Genomic DNA, 17,085 nt, shown 5'->3' with positions numbered 1-17,085 from the left:
TGACTTGTCTGGTTCTCATACTGATCCAATGGATTCCATAGCTTACAGGTCAGTAACATAGAACAAGAATGTAGACCAGGAGTTCAGCGTTTATAGTCTTTTCATACAGATTTATTTTACCACCACAATAATCATTCAGTATTTGCTCTCTGTCACCCATTTGTGCTTAGAAAAAGTGAGAGAGAGAGAGGAATAAAATATAGTGGAACCTCGGATTGCGAGTAACGCGGTTAAATCGTAACTTGGTTTGCCAGTGTTGTCTTGCAAAACGAGCGCGATTCAGGCCAAAGCGTGTGCAATACCGTGTTTGGCCTGAGGTGGGGGGGCTATTCGGAAATGCACGGAAAGGCCCGAGGACAGCTCGGCTGACCTCGGCAAACCTCGGGAACGGAGTGTTTCCGAGGTTTGTCGAGGTCAGCCGAGGTGTCCTCGGGCCTTTCTGCCCGTGTCCGAGGCTCCCCGGCGCCCCCCCCCCCACCTCTGGCCGTATGCAGTATTGCATGTCATTGAAGTCAATGCGGAACAAATTATTTTCGTTTCCATTGACTTCAGTGGGGAAACTCGCTTTGATATGCGAGTACTTTGGATTACGAGCATTCTCCTGGAACGGATTATGCTCGTAATCCGAGGTTCCACTGTAACAATACTTCTGCACATTGGCTTTCTGTTTAGCAGTGATCAGATTGATCTCTGAATTCCCACGTTATCAGATTTTCACTACTGGGTTCTTCTAAAACTTTGGGGATATGGAAATATAGCACACTCACAAATGTACCCAGTACCCAGATGCTCTACATATCATGTATTGGATAATGGCCACAGCAGTTTGTGATGGCAAAGATGGGCACAAGGAGCTCACTGCTGCAGAGGTCATAAAAGCTGATTCAACTCTCTGCGTCTCTCTGCCTTTCTGCTATTAATTCTCTATGTTCCATGTCTCTTCTGCGTGTTCTCTTTTTATAGTATAACAGAACCTAACAATGCTTTTGTGCCTACAGCTCCTAGAATCAATGGAGCTTGCTTGCCTTGTTGCATTCATGAGAAAATATTACCGGAGAAACTGTTTTTAATTTCCTGTACTCCATTTTTATTATAAAACGTAAAAATGTAATATGCATTAAACCCTGTGCACCTATGATACATTTAATCCTATACATCCATTTATCCATTCTTATTCCTTTTGGTCCTGCATTAAAGGCCTACATTCACTACAAGATCTATAGATGTTTACTGCAACAAATTCACAGTCTAAAACACAAAATCATATGTGCATAAATATAAAGTGTGCTTATTACAGTGATCAGTATGAGTGTAGCTTGGTTGAAGATGCTTCATAACATATAGCACAGCCAATCAATACAGTGCCCCCCGTCCTGCTCAATAAGGATCCAATGGTCTGCTATGACTGCACTTACACCGTTGGTGTGCAGCATTTTTATAGCTTAACAGTGTCATGGTGGCAGACTGGAGCTTGTAATGCTAGTACCCAGCACAGAGAATTCAGTCTCCCAAGGACCCTTAATGGTGTCTGGAACCACAGCTAGGCCGATAACACTCAAAAGATCTAAAAGAAAATGCTTCCATAGTGCAGTACTTTATAAAAGATGAATTTAATACAATAAGTGGGTTGCACTTGCAAGATGTAAAATGTTCACAAGTGATAGAGCAATGTGTCTCATAATGAAGACCGCAGCGTCCCCACAGGCTTCTCTTCACTTTCTATTTCGTTTGCCCATCAACCTCCTGAGAGGAAAAACGTGATGACGTCACAGTGGTAGGCTCCACCCTGCGCGTTTTGTCACTGGCAGACGTCGTCTGGGGATTGGCCAATTGACCGATTTCCCTGTGTTGGGTGAGACCACTGTTTTATTGGTCACGAATAGCTGGTAAGCAGGCTACTTTCTCACTTGGGTGTGGAGCTGGAGGCACATTCTTTAGGGATCTTTCACAGTTTCCTCCTCTGCAATCTGACACTGATATCTTACATGGATGGGTGTTGTTTAACCCCTTATTTATGGACTGAAATTTTCACTGGGACTTTGCTTTAGTTTTTCTTTTTATTTCTCTTTTTCATTTGAAAATTTGAAATTTTTGCAAAGTTGTTTTTCTACTAGCGCTGCACTAATTTTGTATATATTCATCTATTTGAGTTTTTGTATTAGACTTTACGGTGCTGGCAGCTTAGTCAATTCAGTATATTTTACATATATTTCTTCTCTACATGCATTCATAGTCCAGAATTTTTAAAGCTTGTCTGAGCTGTCAGAAAAAAGGGGGCAGAGAGCTGAATTTACATTTGCAGAGTTCAGTAAAGAGATCTCTGACAACTGATTGGAGGGAAAGGACCCCCCCCCCCCCACCTTTAACATAGGACACAGGAACAGAGCTAAGGCTGTCAATCAGCTGGTGGGCCCTCCCCTGTCACCATTTTTCTCTTGGTGTCAGGAAAATCTGTCAGAAGTGACTCGTGCTGATAGCAGACAGAAATGACACTAAGGCCCCTTTCGCACTGCCGCGACTTGAAAGTCACGCGACTTTGCCGCAATTTCATGGCCATGATTTTGATGCAATTCCAGGGAATGCCTGTGCAAACTTGAGGTCTGTGTACCTCAACTCGCATTAAAGTCGGACCAAAGTAGTACAGGGACTACATTGAAGTCGGTGCGACTTGAAGTTGCACAGATATGAATGGTACTCATTGGAAATCATGGGGCACGACTTGTCATGCGACTTTGCAGTCCCAAGTCGCAGGACAAGTCGCACAAGTGTGAAAGGGGCCTAAGGCTGCATTCACACCTGAGCGTATGGTTTTCAGGCGGAAAGTCATATGTTTTGCCGCAATTTTTACCGCGTTTTTGCCACGATTTTGTACAGGTCAAAAGGTCACCAATGTAAAAAGCAGTAAAACGCCTGTAATCTGCCCAAAAAGAAGCTTGTGTACTTTTTTGAGCTTCAGGCGTTTTGCTTCAGGCAACAGAACGCTCAGATGTGAACAGGGGCCAAATTGAATGGGATTTTGCTTGTTGGGCGGTTTTGAACTTTTGAGATGATCGTTTTACGAGCGTTTTACGAGCTGAAAACGCTCAGGTGTGAATGCAGCCTTAGGGGTTGATTTAGTAAAGGCAAATAGACTTTGCACTTTACAAAGTGCAGTTGCCCTCTGCAAGTGCAGCTGCTCCAGAGCTTAGTAAATGAGGTAAGGCTTCACTTTGCAAAGAGCATCTAATCACATGCAAGGAAATTAAAAAGAAAAAAAAACAGCATTTTTGCTTGCACATGATTGGATGATGTGAGTCGGCAGAGATTCTGCTCATTTACTAAGCTCTGGAGCAACTGCACTTTGTAGTTTTTTTGCCTTTAATAAATCAACCACGAAGTTCTCCTAATTGAGACAAGTACACACTACAGAAGGATATTCTTTGTTCATATTCCATGTCTGAGGTTTACAACCATTTTAAGGAAATGTGCAATGATGTATCCAGTAACTATGAAAATGTTTGGGAATTGTTGCATAGACATACTTTGGATCACGGAAAGCGGCACAAGAGTGAACAAGGCTTTAAGTGGGATGTAAACCCAGATCACCATTTTTAGCCTTGTCAGTAGACTTCCAGCTTTCCAGGTATGAACCGTCAAACTTCCAGTAATCCTTGTCTACTAATTGTGATAGACTGATACAGTACAGATAGGCCATGGTTATTAGCGGTATTGATTTTACACTCGTGCACATGAATTTTTAATACCTGTAAATGTTATACATGGATTCTCAGAACTGCTGTCATGTCGTTATACCCATCATGCATGGAGCCGTCTCACTAATCTCCTATTTTGTGTTGCTGTTTGCAGTCACCTCAGTTGCTCTCTCCAACACCTACAGAGGTAATTGGCCGTGTCTACATGTTTGTGATTTTTTTTTGTTTGTTTATTATTTTTTTGCCTTTTGCTTCTGTCATGCTGGCATTCTCATCTCGCCAAGATCCCATAATTCTTATTTTATTTTATATCTGGTGAAAAATAATCCATAGAACTCTGTACAAAGAAGCTGCAAATGCCCCAAGAATTTAACTGTTAATATGTTCTTTTATGCAATGTGCCAGAAATGTACTGTCAGTGTGCAAAGGTCAGTAATTGATGGCCAATCAGCTTTCAGATTACTATAATCAGATGAGTAAGCCCTGGTTCACACCAGCGCAGCTTTGAAATCACGCTACTTCAGCGCAATTTCAACGCTGCAGATCGTGCGATTTGGACCTCCATTTTTACTGTGGCTTGTGACTTCATTTGGCAGAAGTTAAAGCAAGTTGCAGTGAAATCACAAAAAGTAGTGCAGGAACCTTTAAAAAGAGTTGTAATAGTTGTCAAATCTCATGACAAATCACTAAGGGATGAATTTCCAATTGATACCCTGTGCCTTGATACCTTTTACTGCACTTTGTACCTTCAATGTTTTATTGTTTCTCTTTTGCTGTTTGTTGAGCTGTGTGAATTCTTGTTTGAAGCATCCATGTTCCGTTCCATGTAATATCATGCAAAAGGTTATGTGAAAGATAGGACTGTAAACGGCAATAAATTATTTTTTTCTTGGGTGGTTTTTCTTGGGATTGATTATCCTTTAAGAAATATTTTTTAGCATCCTTAGAAGAAAATCTAGCACGCAATAGGCAATTAGAAGTGTGCTGAATCTGCACCATACCATACTTGGTGCATAAGAAGCCCTCCCACTGAAATTTGTCACATGCCCAGGAGATCTAGAAATGTTATTAAGCAACAAACAAACTATATGTTTGATGCTTAATAATATGAAACATATATATATATCTATATATATATAATATATATATTCACACGTGCGACCAAGGGGTTAAGCTGCAGTTTTACTGACCCCTGACTGCCCGCCGGAATTAGGGCATGCAGCTGCTTAGGGCTGTACACATACCTTACACTTTGAAACAAATGGGATTTGCCTTGTTGAGTGTTTTAGAGCTTCAAGCAGAAAATCGCTCTGGTGTGAATTGGGACCTGAAATCTCCTAGCTCATAGGTCATCTTGCAGTGTAAAGGTTTTGTATCTTGTAAAGCGGGCAGCCCCAGTTAAACAAAGGCAGTGTGGGGGATACATTGCTTTGTTATTCAGAGGAATGTATTTGAGGAAAACAAAAGCTTTGCTATATTTTCTAATTATGGAACTGTGTAGAACTCTGTTTGACCTACTTTCAGTGGTGTCTGATTTAGGAGGGCTGCTGATATGCAAATCAGCCAATCTCCAGAACTAGACACCCAGAATAAGTTGGTATCTATGGCTGGACATAGACTGAGGGAATTTCTTTCCTGCAACCATGGGTTGCAGGAAAGAAATTTGCACGAATCCCCCATCAATAGACAGTGCTGACAGGGGAATCCCTCCCACCAAGACACTGTATTCTCCCTGCAGAGGGGGAACAAGGGAAGCCACCCCCGCTGGGAGAAGACAGTAATTATTGCTAGCAGATATACCAGCCACTAGCGATAATCACCAGTAAAATCCAGCAGACTGGTTCGATCAACTTGGTACATTCAGTCTGTCCATACACGGTTCGAATCTTAGTCAGTTCCTGTTGAACCGGCCGAGATTCGAACAGTCTATGGTTGGCCTATATCTGCTCTGCTTTTAAAGAAGTTCTCTTGACGGGGGTACCTCCCATCTATCCACTGATACTTGCCTTTGCTGTACTCCCCTGGTTGTCTGTGGGAGCGCCAATAATTACCCATTTCTGGGTACGGGGGAGCATATTACTGTTTCCTCTTTTTTCAATATGTACCGCTCAGGCCTGAGCTGCCATCCATTAGGCCCAAACACTGTCACATGAAAGAGAAGACTTACTCAGAACAGTGGGGGAGTATGAGAAAGGAGAGTATGAGCAGGTGAGAGATGTACACTATCAAGAGATGTAGATCAAAAAACAAACAAACAGAAATTCCCAGCGCTGCCCTAGCTTGTCTGATAAAAGGTACAAAAAGATGGTGAATAAAATGTCCAGAATTGTGGAATGAAAATAGTTATGCACCTATATTCACCTATATATGAAACAATGTCTCTTTTATACTCCGTCTGGATGGAAGTGGAAGCCAAAAAGTCAATAAGAAATGTCTGTAGTATCCATTGGAAACAGGCAGTCTGCTCTGGGGTTAGGGAACCCACGCTGAAACAGAAGAGGGGAAGAGGAGAGAGGCAACAGGCGACCAATAGTATAAAACAGTTTATTGAGTAAATATAAAACACAGTAACAGATTCAACTCATAGGGTAATAATGAGAGAGTGTCTGTGCCCAGGTGGGCTGTGTGAAGGATCCCGCATGAGATAGTGGAATAGTCCTAGCCACAGCGGGGGCTCCGTGAAGACATGAGGGAGGACACTGTAATCACGTGCTGCAGGGACAGCTTTCAAACCCAGAGTAGAACTGACCAATCAGAACGCGTGGGCAAGTCACGCCTCCGAAAGCTGTCATTCGGCCCTTTGCAGCTTGTGGTTCCAGCATCCTCCCTCTTGTCTTCACGGACCCTGAGGCTGAGGCTAGGACTATTCCACTATCTCGTGCGGGATCCTTCACACAGCCCACCTGGGCACAGACAGTCTCTCATTATTACCCTGTGAGTTGAACCTGTTACTGTGTTTTATATTTACGCATTAAACTGTTTTACACTATGGGTCACCTAGCGCCTCTCTCCTTGTCCCCTACACTATCAAGAGAACCCATCATTTTGCCCCAAATGGATGTGGATGCCATTTTGCCAAAACCAATTTTTGCCACAATGCACTATATTCTGTGCCCTCCCGCACAAATGCTGAGGTCCACACAGCTTCTGTATTTCTCATTTGTTTTACTTGTTCTTGACTGTTAGAGATAAGTGGGCCCCAAAAACAGTAAATGTTTCAACATTTTTGTGCAGATATTATGGGGTTATGTTAAAGGAGAAGTATGGTCAAAGCTTTTTTGGCCATACTTCTATTAATGATAAGAGTGCAGTTCATTCTGCACTCCTGGACCCATTTTAAGCCATTTAGATGTGGATGGCTTAAGAATTAATTTTTAACGTGTTCCTTGAGGGTATTCGACTTTTTCAGCAGTAATAGATCAGGAAGCTTAACATCTTTATTGGCTTTCTATGACAAATGACAGCCATCATAGCACTTAGAGGTTGAAATCATTGCTGTTGTGATGATGGAATGATTCATTAGGTGAATACTATATGATGGTTTTCATGGCACACTTGTTTTATCTAATTTTTCTACTCCAATCAGAGCGATCTTGAGGATCGGTCACTGAAACAATACCGAGCTTCCAGCCCGAGCTCCACCGGCTCTGTAGGATATGGCCGTTATACTCCAACATCTCATTCACCTCAACATTACAGCAGACCAGGTAAATTAGGAATGAATTGCTTTTATCTTGTTACATTTTCAGCTTTGCCACTTATGTACAGAAAAGTGAGATAATTGTTACTCTGTGCAGTGCTTATATTTTCAAGCTCTTTTATAAGAAAAAAAAATCATGTTTAAATAATGAATGTACTTTTGCAATGTTTCTCATACCAGCCATAACCTGGACAATGCAAACTGAAAATATAATGGAAAATTTCAAAAGCTAGGTTCAGGTTAAGCCATGTGTCAAAAGGATTCATAGATCAAAAGATACAGGATAAATGTATATGTGTAATATATATATATATATATTTATATATATATATATATATATATATATATTTTAACTGTTCCTAGATTTGAGCTTTACTATGGCATTCACGAGTGCCCCTGTTGGTTTTGAGCCCATCACATCAAAGAAAACATTCATAAAAACAAATTGAGAGGCTACTGCAAGTGTCAGATGCAGTGGCGACTGGTGCTCAAAATTTTTTTTTGGGGGGGGAGGGCGCAAACAAATTGAAAAATTCTGAAAAAAAAACCCATCAGTTGGAGCCTCACTGTGCCACTGTGCCCTTAAACACAGTCACTGTGTCCATCAATTGCCGCCACTATGCCCATCAATTGCTCCCACTGTGCCCCATCAAACGCAGCCACTGTGCCCCATCAAATGCTGCCAGTGTGCTCCCCCGCCGGCTGCACTTACCTGTCTCAGTGGGACAGCTCCTTGATATCTTCTCCCGTCCTCTCTTGCCGTTCTCTGCCTGGCGTCCAATCACAGCGCCAAAGTTTCAGCCAATCAGGTGACAGGTAACAGATCCATGGACCTTATTGGCGAAGAGGCGGTTTAGTGTTAGGAAAGCGAATATTCATTTGCTTTTCTAACACAGCTGAGTGGTCACCTTTTCAGACTCCTATTAGAGCCTATGGCCCTAATCAGGTGCTTCAAAAACACCCCCCAAAATGGGATCCGGCGCCTGAATTGGGGGTGGCAGTGGCGGCCATAAATAGATTCACACAATGCATGAATCTATCTATTAGTGCTAGAGGGGGTGGTAGGAGAGAGAGGGCGGCGCCCGTGCGCCCCTAAGGACGCACTACCACGGGAGACGGCAGAAGCACCTTGAAGGGAACAAAGTTTTCCCTTGCTGCTCACTTGGCAGGTAAGTATTCACCCTATTGTTTTACAGGGTGCATCTCACTGACTTGTTTTATGATAGCGCCAGAGTTGCGTTAGAGTGAACCTCACATAAAAATGGAACGTCTGCTTATCTTGCAGCCTTCCAGCCCCTGAAACAGACACATTTTATAAAGAAATAATTAGAAAAAAAGCCAAAATGACATCCCCTGCTAGGTTCTTGCCAATTTGCCTATGCCACACCATGGAATATGGCAGCTCTGTGCAGGAACATCTCTTTGCAGGATTTTGGATTCTAAGCTTTTACAGAATCCCATGGTGAGGTTAAGTGACCTCACCCTAACCTTTGCAAAGTGTCTGGAATCAGTGACCAGGCTATAATATTGATATATTCTAAATTGGAATATATGCATAATCATGGCAATTGAAGATCAAACAGAAGCTAAGATGGTAGCTTCCTTGGCTAAAAAAAAGGATAATTTACTGTAAATTAATTTTTGTAAATTAATTTTAAAGTAGCCAACATTGACCTCTAACTGCAGGAGCTGTGTGGCAATTCATGTTTAGAGTTTTCAGCAGAAGTTCTGAAGTTCTCTTAGTACATCTCTCAGCAGCTCAGCTCGCTCTCCCAGCAGCTATTCAGCATCTCAACTCCCACAGCTGTACTCTATCAGCAGTGAATCAACAGCTCAGCTCTTATTGCTTCCCTCTACCAACAGTGACGTAACAACTCAGCTCCCTGTTTCAGCAGTGACTCAAAGTTCACAGCAAAAGCACTGAAGCCCTCTAAGTCCTTCTCTCAGCAGTTTAGGTCTCTACAGTTATTCAACAGCTCAGCTCACACCAATCTTCCTCCCACCATTTACTCAGCTGCCTTCTGACTTACAAATCTCTGATGTAGACAAAAATCAATAACTCTGAGAAAGGAGCAGGGTGATCTAAGCTTTTTAGCAAATGATTTTGTTGCTTCCACTGTGAACTTTGAAAATGAATTGCTTCAATGTACCTGTAGCTACTGAGGTAATTGGGGTTTTGCTTTAAAGCTCATTAACTGCTTCTTGAGAATATACAAATAATAAAATGTCCACAGCCTAGCCACAGGTTTACTTTAAAGTATGTACTGTTACTGTACATGTTAAGTGACATAAATACACCGTACAGTTCTACAGAAGAGTACAATTGGGGAAAAAAACTCTTCTCATATACTTTACCAGATCACAATATTAAATAAATTAAAAAAAAATCATTTAAAGCAGAATGTAGTTATTTTAAAAACTACTTTCAGCATACAGATTTTTTTTGCAGAAAGGGGCCACTTTAAGGAAATCTACTATTGGGAAATAAAAAAAAAATCCCCTATAATACTGACAACATATTGAGAGATGGAAACACACGTTCACACTAAGACGTAATCCAGGATATTTACAGCACCATACAGTAACCTGTCAGTTTGATGTCTTTATTGTTTCCCAGTGGCCCCCACCTGATCGCCTGCCTTTAAAATACCTTGCTGTGTTAACTATTTGAGGTTCTTCTTAGTTGTTGGTTCTAAGGAAAACATAATTGCATTTCTTTGTACTTGATTTCCATCTCATATCAACAAAACTTGTTTATGGAGAAGGCTCTGCATGATCTTATATGACGAGTAAGCTGCAAAACATTTGCTTATTTTATTTACAATGCTTTGCAAATTATCTGTTAGTGCATGAGTTCCCCCATGGAGCTAAAACCGTTCTTTTAATTTCCTTTTTTGTTGGCTGATCAGTTGGTACTGAGCCTTTTGGTACCAGCAGCTGCACATCTCTGTCCCAACATACAAGCCCCACATCTACATTAAGGCATCATTACATCCCTTTCTTCAAAGGTAAGGACAGGAGTGCATCTGTGCTGTGATTCCTGTAACTGACATGGCGTTGGTTCAGATATACTGTTCTTCTGGTTTAGCTTTGTGGCAGCATGAACACAAACTATTTTATGTTGTCCCCTTTTCTTTTCTTATTCTTTTATGTTTTGTTTTTCACTCATAACCTGAAGCAACATCTAATAGCATTTACAAATGCAATCTCTAATTTGAAATGATCAATGGAGGTCTTATTCACACTTTAACGATCCTTTGCTGTGCATTAATGTACATTTGTTAGAGCGTTAAGGCACACACTAATGTGCTGCATTAAAGGGGAAGTCCACATCAACACTAAAATCTCTACATCTACAGGCATCCACGATCTAAGGCCCCATACACACTATTGGATTTTCTGCAGATTTACCAAAACCATGTAGTGCAAGGGCCTGCCTGATTGCTTACAAATTGAAACCCTTAAGGTTTGACCTCATATTATATGGTTTTGGTAAATCAGAAGACAAAAATCTGCAGAAAATCTAATAGTGCAGAAAATCTATACAGTGGAACCTTTGGATTGCGAGTAACGCGGTTAACGAGCATTTTGCAATATGAGCACTGTATTTTTAAAAATCTTAACTCGGTTTGCGAATGTTGTCTTGCAAAACGAGCACGATTCGTTATTTTCGTTTCCATTGACTTCAATGGGAAAACTCGCTTTGATATGCGAGTACTTTGGATTACGAGCATACTCCTGGAACGGATTATGCTTGTAATCCGAGGTTCTACTGTAGCTGATCCGGTCCTACGCTGAGCTGTCAGCGGCGGCTCCACTGTGGAGATGGGTGCAGAAGAGGCAGCCGACAACAGAAGCCCCATAGTAACTCTATGGGTGACATCACTTCCCATTCATTTCACAGCCAGCTGTCTCCCCTGCACAGCTTCTACCGCTGGAGACTGGACCGGAGCGGCTTCAAAACAGTTATGTATACTGATTTCTTCTTTACAGGGCTAGATAAGTTAGTGTTAGATCAGGGATGCCTGTGGATGTAGCAACTGTGGTGGCTAGTGTTTTTTTTTGGGGGGGGTCAGCAAACAACCACCCCCATGGGTGACTGGCGGCGTGGCACTACCCCCCCCCCCCCCTTGTCTGCCTGTTGCTCCTGCACTTAGCCATTGCAGGCAATGGCTCTGGTGTCCCCAACCTGGTGGGCTGCAAGCAGCGGCTCCGGTGTCCTTTCCTCCATGGCTACCGCCATGCGTGTCCTCTCTCCTCCTCCTTCTCCTAGGCGTCTAATAGGATCACCTGATATTTTGGCCAATCGGAAAACAGGTCTCAGAGGAGATTTAGTGTGAACATAGCGAATTTTCATGTGCTATCGTCACACTACTGGGTGGGCTTTGAGCGCAGTGCATAGCCCTTGCATACCATATGGTATATGCTTTGTGGTGCGTTGTGCATTGGGCTCTACTGTACAGTGAATTGGGGGGCTATTCACAATGAGCAGAACAGCAGTGCACTGCACATAGAGCAGGTACTTTCCCATGAATTGTGGCAATGCGCATTAATGCACGCATTTTTGCATACGTTGCCACAAAGTACAAGTGTGAATGAGCCCTAAAAAGAACATGAGTAGGCAAAGTGACAGGGTCTCTTAATGACCCCTTCCCACCCTCCTGCTTATACCTTTGCATATTCTTCTGCCTTTCTAATTTGTCTGTCTGAACCCTAGAAATTCCCTGGTATTTACAGGTATAGGTGAGCAGGTACTTTTGCTCTTCCTCTTAGGATCCCAGGCTTGGTGGCTGAACAACCAACAGCCAGGCCTGAACACTGTTACATGATGGTGGGGAGCAAGTCATTAACCCTGTGTGAACTCCAACAAAGATTGACAAAGTGTTTACACAGTGATTAAGCCTTTCATAGACAGGGTTATTTTCTTTATTTAACCACAGTCAGTGTTGATGGGGGAATCTCTCCCGTGGAGCCATTGTATTATAATAGCCGCTAGCAATAATTGCATGTAAAACAGGCTAGTTGTACTAAAGTTGATTGATTGATCAAATTGGGTACAATCAGCCTGCCTATACATGGTTCGAATCTTGACCGGATTTGAACCTTCTATGGCCGGCTTAAGATTCAATGCTCCTGAATATGAACAGAGCAACAGAGGAGTGCAGGAAAGATAAGTATCATAGGAAGGGATGGTGGCCAAAGTGACAGGTTTCCAAAAAATAATTCTAATCTGTTTATGGGCAGCCTGTTTGGAAAATTTTCACTCCATTAGTGCCACCAGCTACGGTATAGCCAGCGGTGCTGATGAGTGTATTCTGATGACCCCATGGGAGGGATTCCCCCATCCACCTCAAGTGTGTGGATGAGTGAATTGATTCATTTTCTTTTGTTCAACCTGCTGGTTGAAAAAAAAAATGAATCATGTGTGGCCTGCTTTAACCTGAAACAAAACGTTAAAATCTCTGCCATTCACTATGTTATTTTCCTTCCTTGCCATGGAGGAGCAACTAATATGAAAATTCACCTTTAAGATCACTTCAAATGTTGGTATGTGATCCAAAATGTGTAGCAAATGGTCAGATGTCATTTTTAAAATAGTTTGACTGTAATAAATTTGATTGGTTGCTGCTCTATGCCATGTATACTGCTTTGATAAAGTGGATCTCCAGCCCATTTTACTTTACTTTTGTACAGTGTGGGGAAAAGTAGTAACCTTGGTTAGCTTTTTTTCTCCTGTATCCTCATTGGGAAGCCTTTCCCCCGCGTCCTGTCCCAGTAAGGAGTAATTTCCCCAAAGGAGCCACAGACAAAAGTAAAAACCCTTCCCACTATATTTTGCTTAAGCTAGACATAAATAAGCCCCTGGGCATCTGCACCAACCTCTCCACTGCTTAATGCTGATTAAAGGCAAAAATCAGTGAATTCTCTCATATCATAATGGGAGCTAAGCTACTCAGCCGAGATGTTTGCATGTACAATCCTGTGAATGTTACTACATTCTCCAATCTGCAATTTACTGATAACAAGGAGAAGCAAGGCAGATCGATTGGATCAACTACTTTGCAAGAGTAATTTTTGATTATACCTAATAGAGGCATGAGGATTTGCATGAAATCCCCCATCAGGTCATGGTTATCTTTAATTCCATTTCTCTAGTGTAATAATTTGGGCAATTTGTGCCAGCCAGCTTGTGCTTATTGAGGCAGAGTGTCTGATTCGCTCAGCTTTAGGAAATTCTAGTTTAATAAATCTAGTCTCCAAATTTAAAGCAGTAAAGCTGGTATGCCTTATTCCCATTATCATAGGATCCCTGTGAAGACTGTTAGCGAGGCATTACTACTAAGAAGGAATGTGGAAATTTTGTCTAAGATGTCGCCTTTTAGTTGGGGCATCTCACTCTGCCATAGGACTGCACAGCAGCTACAGGCAACCTTGTCTGTTAGTATAGCCGTGGTAGATTTACCCTCCCTTCACCGGGGTCGATCTATCATTGGATAGAATGGAGAGGTATTAGTACACCTGTCAGGTTTAAATTGCAGTGCCCCCTCTCACCCAAATTCACCCTCTTTATTTGTCCTGTTTACCATTATCATTAAAAGTAAAAGAATATACCACATATTGGGTTATCCCCAGAAAAGTAATTGAAGGGAAATCTTCACGTGTGGACACTAGTGACAACCAGGGATTTCCTCACTTTGGTGGTATTTCCTTTCACTTTCTTTTTTGGCTGTTGGACAGGAAGTGAAGGAAAATCTCCCCAATGGGGCACAGAAGGCAAAAAACCCACCCCAAAAAACATGACCAGGGTTATAACTCTCCCTTACTCTAACCAAAATGAAAAAAAAAATAGCCTTTTAGTTCTATTGTCAGCGTGACTAGAGAAGGGTCAGACAATAGTACAGATCTTCACTTGTTCTTACTGTCCTTTTCCATATAGAGTTGTAAGAGATACCCCATACTTATTTTGCACAGGCTGAAATTCAGTCCATCTTTGACCAATATTCCATTATGGTTGCTTCTGATCATGAAATGTGTTCGTCTTGCATGACAGTTATGTTGAGATCCATCAGCACAATTTAATGTCTGCTGCACAAATTGTATTCCTTAAACCTTAGAAATGTCACTGCACTTAGTATTGATCATGGAAGTAAATGTAAACACAGGTGACATTATGACATTATGTTTTCATTGTGTTTCTTGTTCTTTGTTGAATTAAACAGTTTACATTCGTTTCCAACATCTGTTCTTCTATGGTATGCTGTTATACGCAAGATCTTACATAAATTAAGTGAATTTATGTAAGATAAATCCAATCTGTCCTCCAGATAAATTGTTTTTTGAAGAGCTGTGCAGGGATTAGAAGCATATCACTAAAGAGGCAGTATTAGTATCAGATACAAATTTAGCAATAAAACAAATCTATATTGTACTCTGTAGTGGTTGGGTCCACAAAGATGTATTTTTTTTCTTTTTATTTGTGCTCTATGTAATAGAAATAAGATATGTTCAAATCCAAATAGCTTACACATATACACCAATCAGCCATAACATTGTCACCACCCACCATAAACATAATATTAAGTAGGCACCCCTTTTGCCACCCAAACAGCCCTGATCCATTGGGGCATGGTCTCCACTAGACCTCTGAAGATATGCTGTGGTATCTGGCAACAAGCTATCAGTAGCAGATCCTTTAAATCCTGTAAGTTGCAGGAGGTGGGGCCTCCATAGATTGGACTTCCCATAGTGCATCTTGGTGCCATCTCTGCCCAAGGTAACAGATGCACATCCACATGATGTAAAAGAAAGCATGATTCATCAGACCAGGCCATCTCCTTCCATTGCTCTGTGGTCCAGTTCTGATGCTCATGTGCCCAATGTGAGGACTTTTGGCTGTGGACATGGGTAAGCATGGGCACCCTGACCAGTCTGCAGCTATGCAGTCCCATACACAACAAACTTTGATGCACTGTGTGTTCTGACACCTTTCAATCGGAAACCAACTTTAACTTTTTTTCAGCAATTTGAGCTACAGTAGCTCTTATGTTGGATCGGACTACACAGGACAGCCTTCACTCCCCACGTGCCTCAGTGAGCCTTGGCTGCCCATGACCCTGTCACTGGCTCGCTGGTTTTCCTTCTTTGGACCTTTTATAGTAGGTCCTAGCTACTGTAGACCAGGAACCTTCCACTGCAGTTTTGGAGTTAATCAGACCCAGTCTTCTAGCCATTACAATCTGGGCCTTGTCAGAGTTGCTCAAATCCTTATGCCTGCCCATTTTTTATACTTTCAACACATCTACTTCATGGACAAAATGTTTACTTACTTCCTAACATATCCCACCCACTTTCAGGGGCCATTGTAATGAGATAATTAATGTTATTCACTTTACCATCCAGTGTCATGTTATGACTGATCGGTGTATATAACCCATCAGGTGCTAAAGGTGTGTGTGTTGCCACATGTAACACTGAAAATTCTGACTAAACCCTCAGCACACTGCTATAAGCCCTTACACATTTCTAGAAAACTTTGCATAAAATCAAGGATTTTTGGTTCACATACATTGTAATACATGTTCAAACTAGTCAAGTGTGTCAAAGTAATCCCTGTCTGGCCAGTCCATACTCTACTCTGCAAAATGCAAAATACTTACTTGCTTTTAGCATTCCTCATTGCCAATATGGGGCAGGAATACACAGTTGAAGGAAAGCTAGAGACTTAGGTCTGGTCACTGATCTGCACTATGCAATAGAAATAAGAGATGTCTGTGCTCAAATCCAAATAGCTCTCATAGATATATATATAACCGATCAGGTCCTAAAGGAGTGTGGGGAATATATAGGTTTAGGCTATTTGGATTTAAGAACAGACATATCTTATGTCACGTACCTTGTGGCAGAGCCTGACGTGTAGAAGGAGACCTTTCGTACAGCCCTGGCTCAGTGGCCACTGGTGTTGCGACAGTGGCCGCGAGAGTGCGGTGAGGTAAGAGTGCCTGCAAGATCTTCAGTTGGTTGCAGAAGTGTGTGGCAGGTGCGTCACCAGAGCTGGGCTGGATGGCTGAAGCAGCGGATGGCAACAGGAACAGCAGATGCAGACACGCAGCAGATGTAGGACCAGCGTCACCAGGCACTATGCAGAGAAGGACAGACAGATAACAGGATTCAGGGTTAGACAAGCCAGGTTAGTAATGGAAGATCAGATATGAGCATAAATGACAGGCAGAGAATGGTCAATATGCAGACAGAGGTTGGCAACAGGATATCAGGCAGATGAGAGATATAACAAAGTGTTAAGGCAAGCCAAGGTCAGGATAAGTGGAGAGCAAGCGTAGTTGGGGTAAGCCGGGTCAAAAACAGGAATAAAGCACAGATCACAGGAATAGGTATACGGGTAAAGCTGCAGATCAGACAGCAATGCATTAGTGCAGCTGCTGCCCTTACATAGGCCATTTGGCGCCAGCATCAATGGCTAACACTCGTGCTCATATTTTCGAGCATGCGCATATGGGTTCGCCTATGCCTGGGAAGGCGGGCACCTGCAGGAGCGTGTCTGCGCATGCGTATCTGCCTAGGAGCTTTGGCTGTGCTATGGCCAGTACGTCCCTGACATCTTATTTCTATATAACTGTAGCTCTTCTTCAACGGTGTCTATCTGCCCAATATTGGCTCTATATCCACTTAATTATG

At 42.2% G+C, this 17,085-nt stretch overlaps 1 protein-coding gene across 1 annotated transcript in view; it reads left to right on the top strand.

Moving 5' to 3' along the window:
- Window positions 1-17,085, top strand: part of ABLIM2 (actin binding LIM protein family member 2) — a 238,593-nt gene that overhangs the window by 105,263 nt on the left and 116,245 nt on the right. The window contains exons 11-13 of the mRNA XM_073610745.1: window positions 3,847-3,879; window positions 7,279-7,399; window positions 10,302-10,400. Of these exons, the coding sequence (XP_073466846.1) occupies window positions 3,847-3,879; window positions 7,279-7,399; window positions 10,302-10,400 (253 nt within the window). The remainder of the gene's footprint in view (window positions 1-3,846; window positions 3,880-7,278; window positions 7,400-10,301; window positions 10,401-17,085) is intronic.

This window comes from Aquarana catesbeiana, linkage group LG01 (assembly GCF_042186555.1).
Source record: "Aquarana catesbeiana isolate 2022-GZ linkage group LG01, ASM4218655v1, whole genome shotgun sequence".
Classification (NCBI taxonomy): Eukaryota; Metazoa; Chordata; class Amphibia; order Anura; family Ranidae; genus Aquarana; species Aquarana catesbeiana.
Note: the sequence above shows the minus strand (reverse complement) of the source record. Positions and strands in the feature narration are given on the sequence as shown.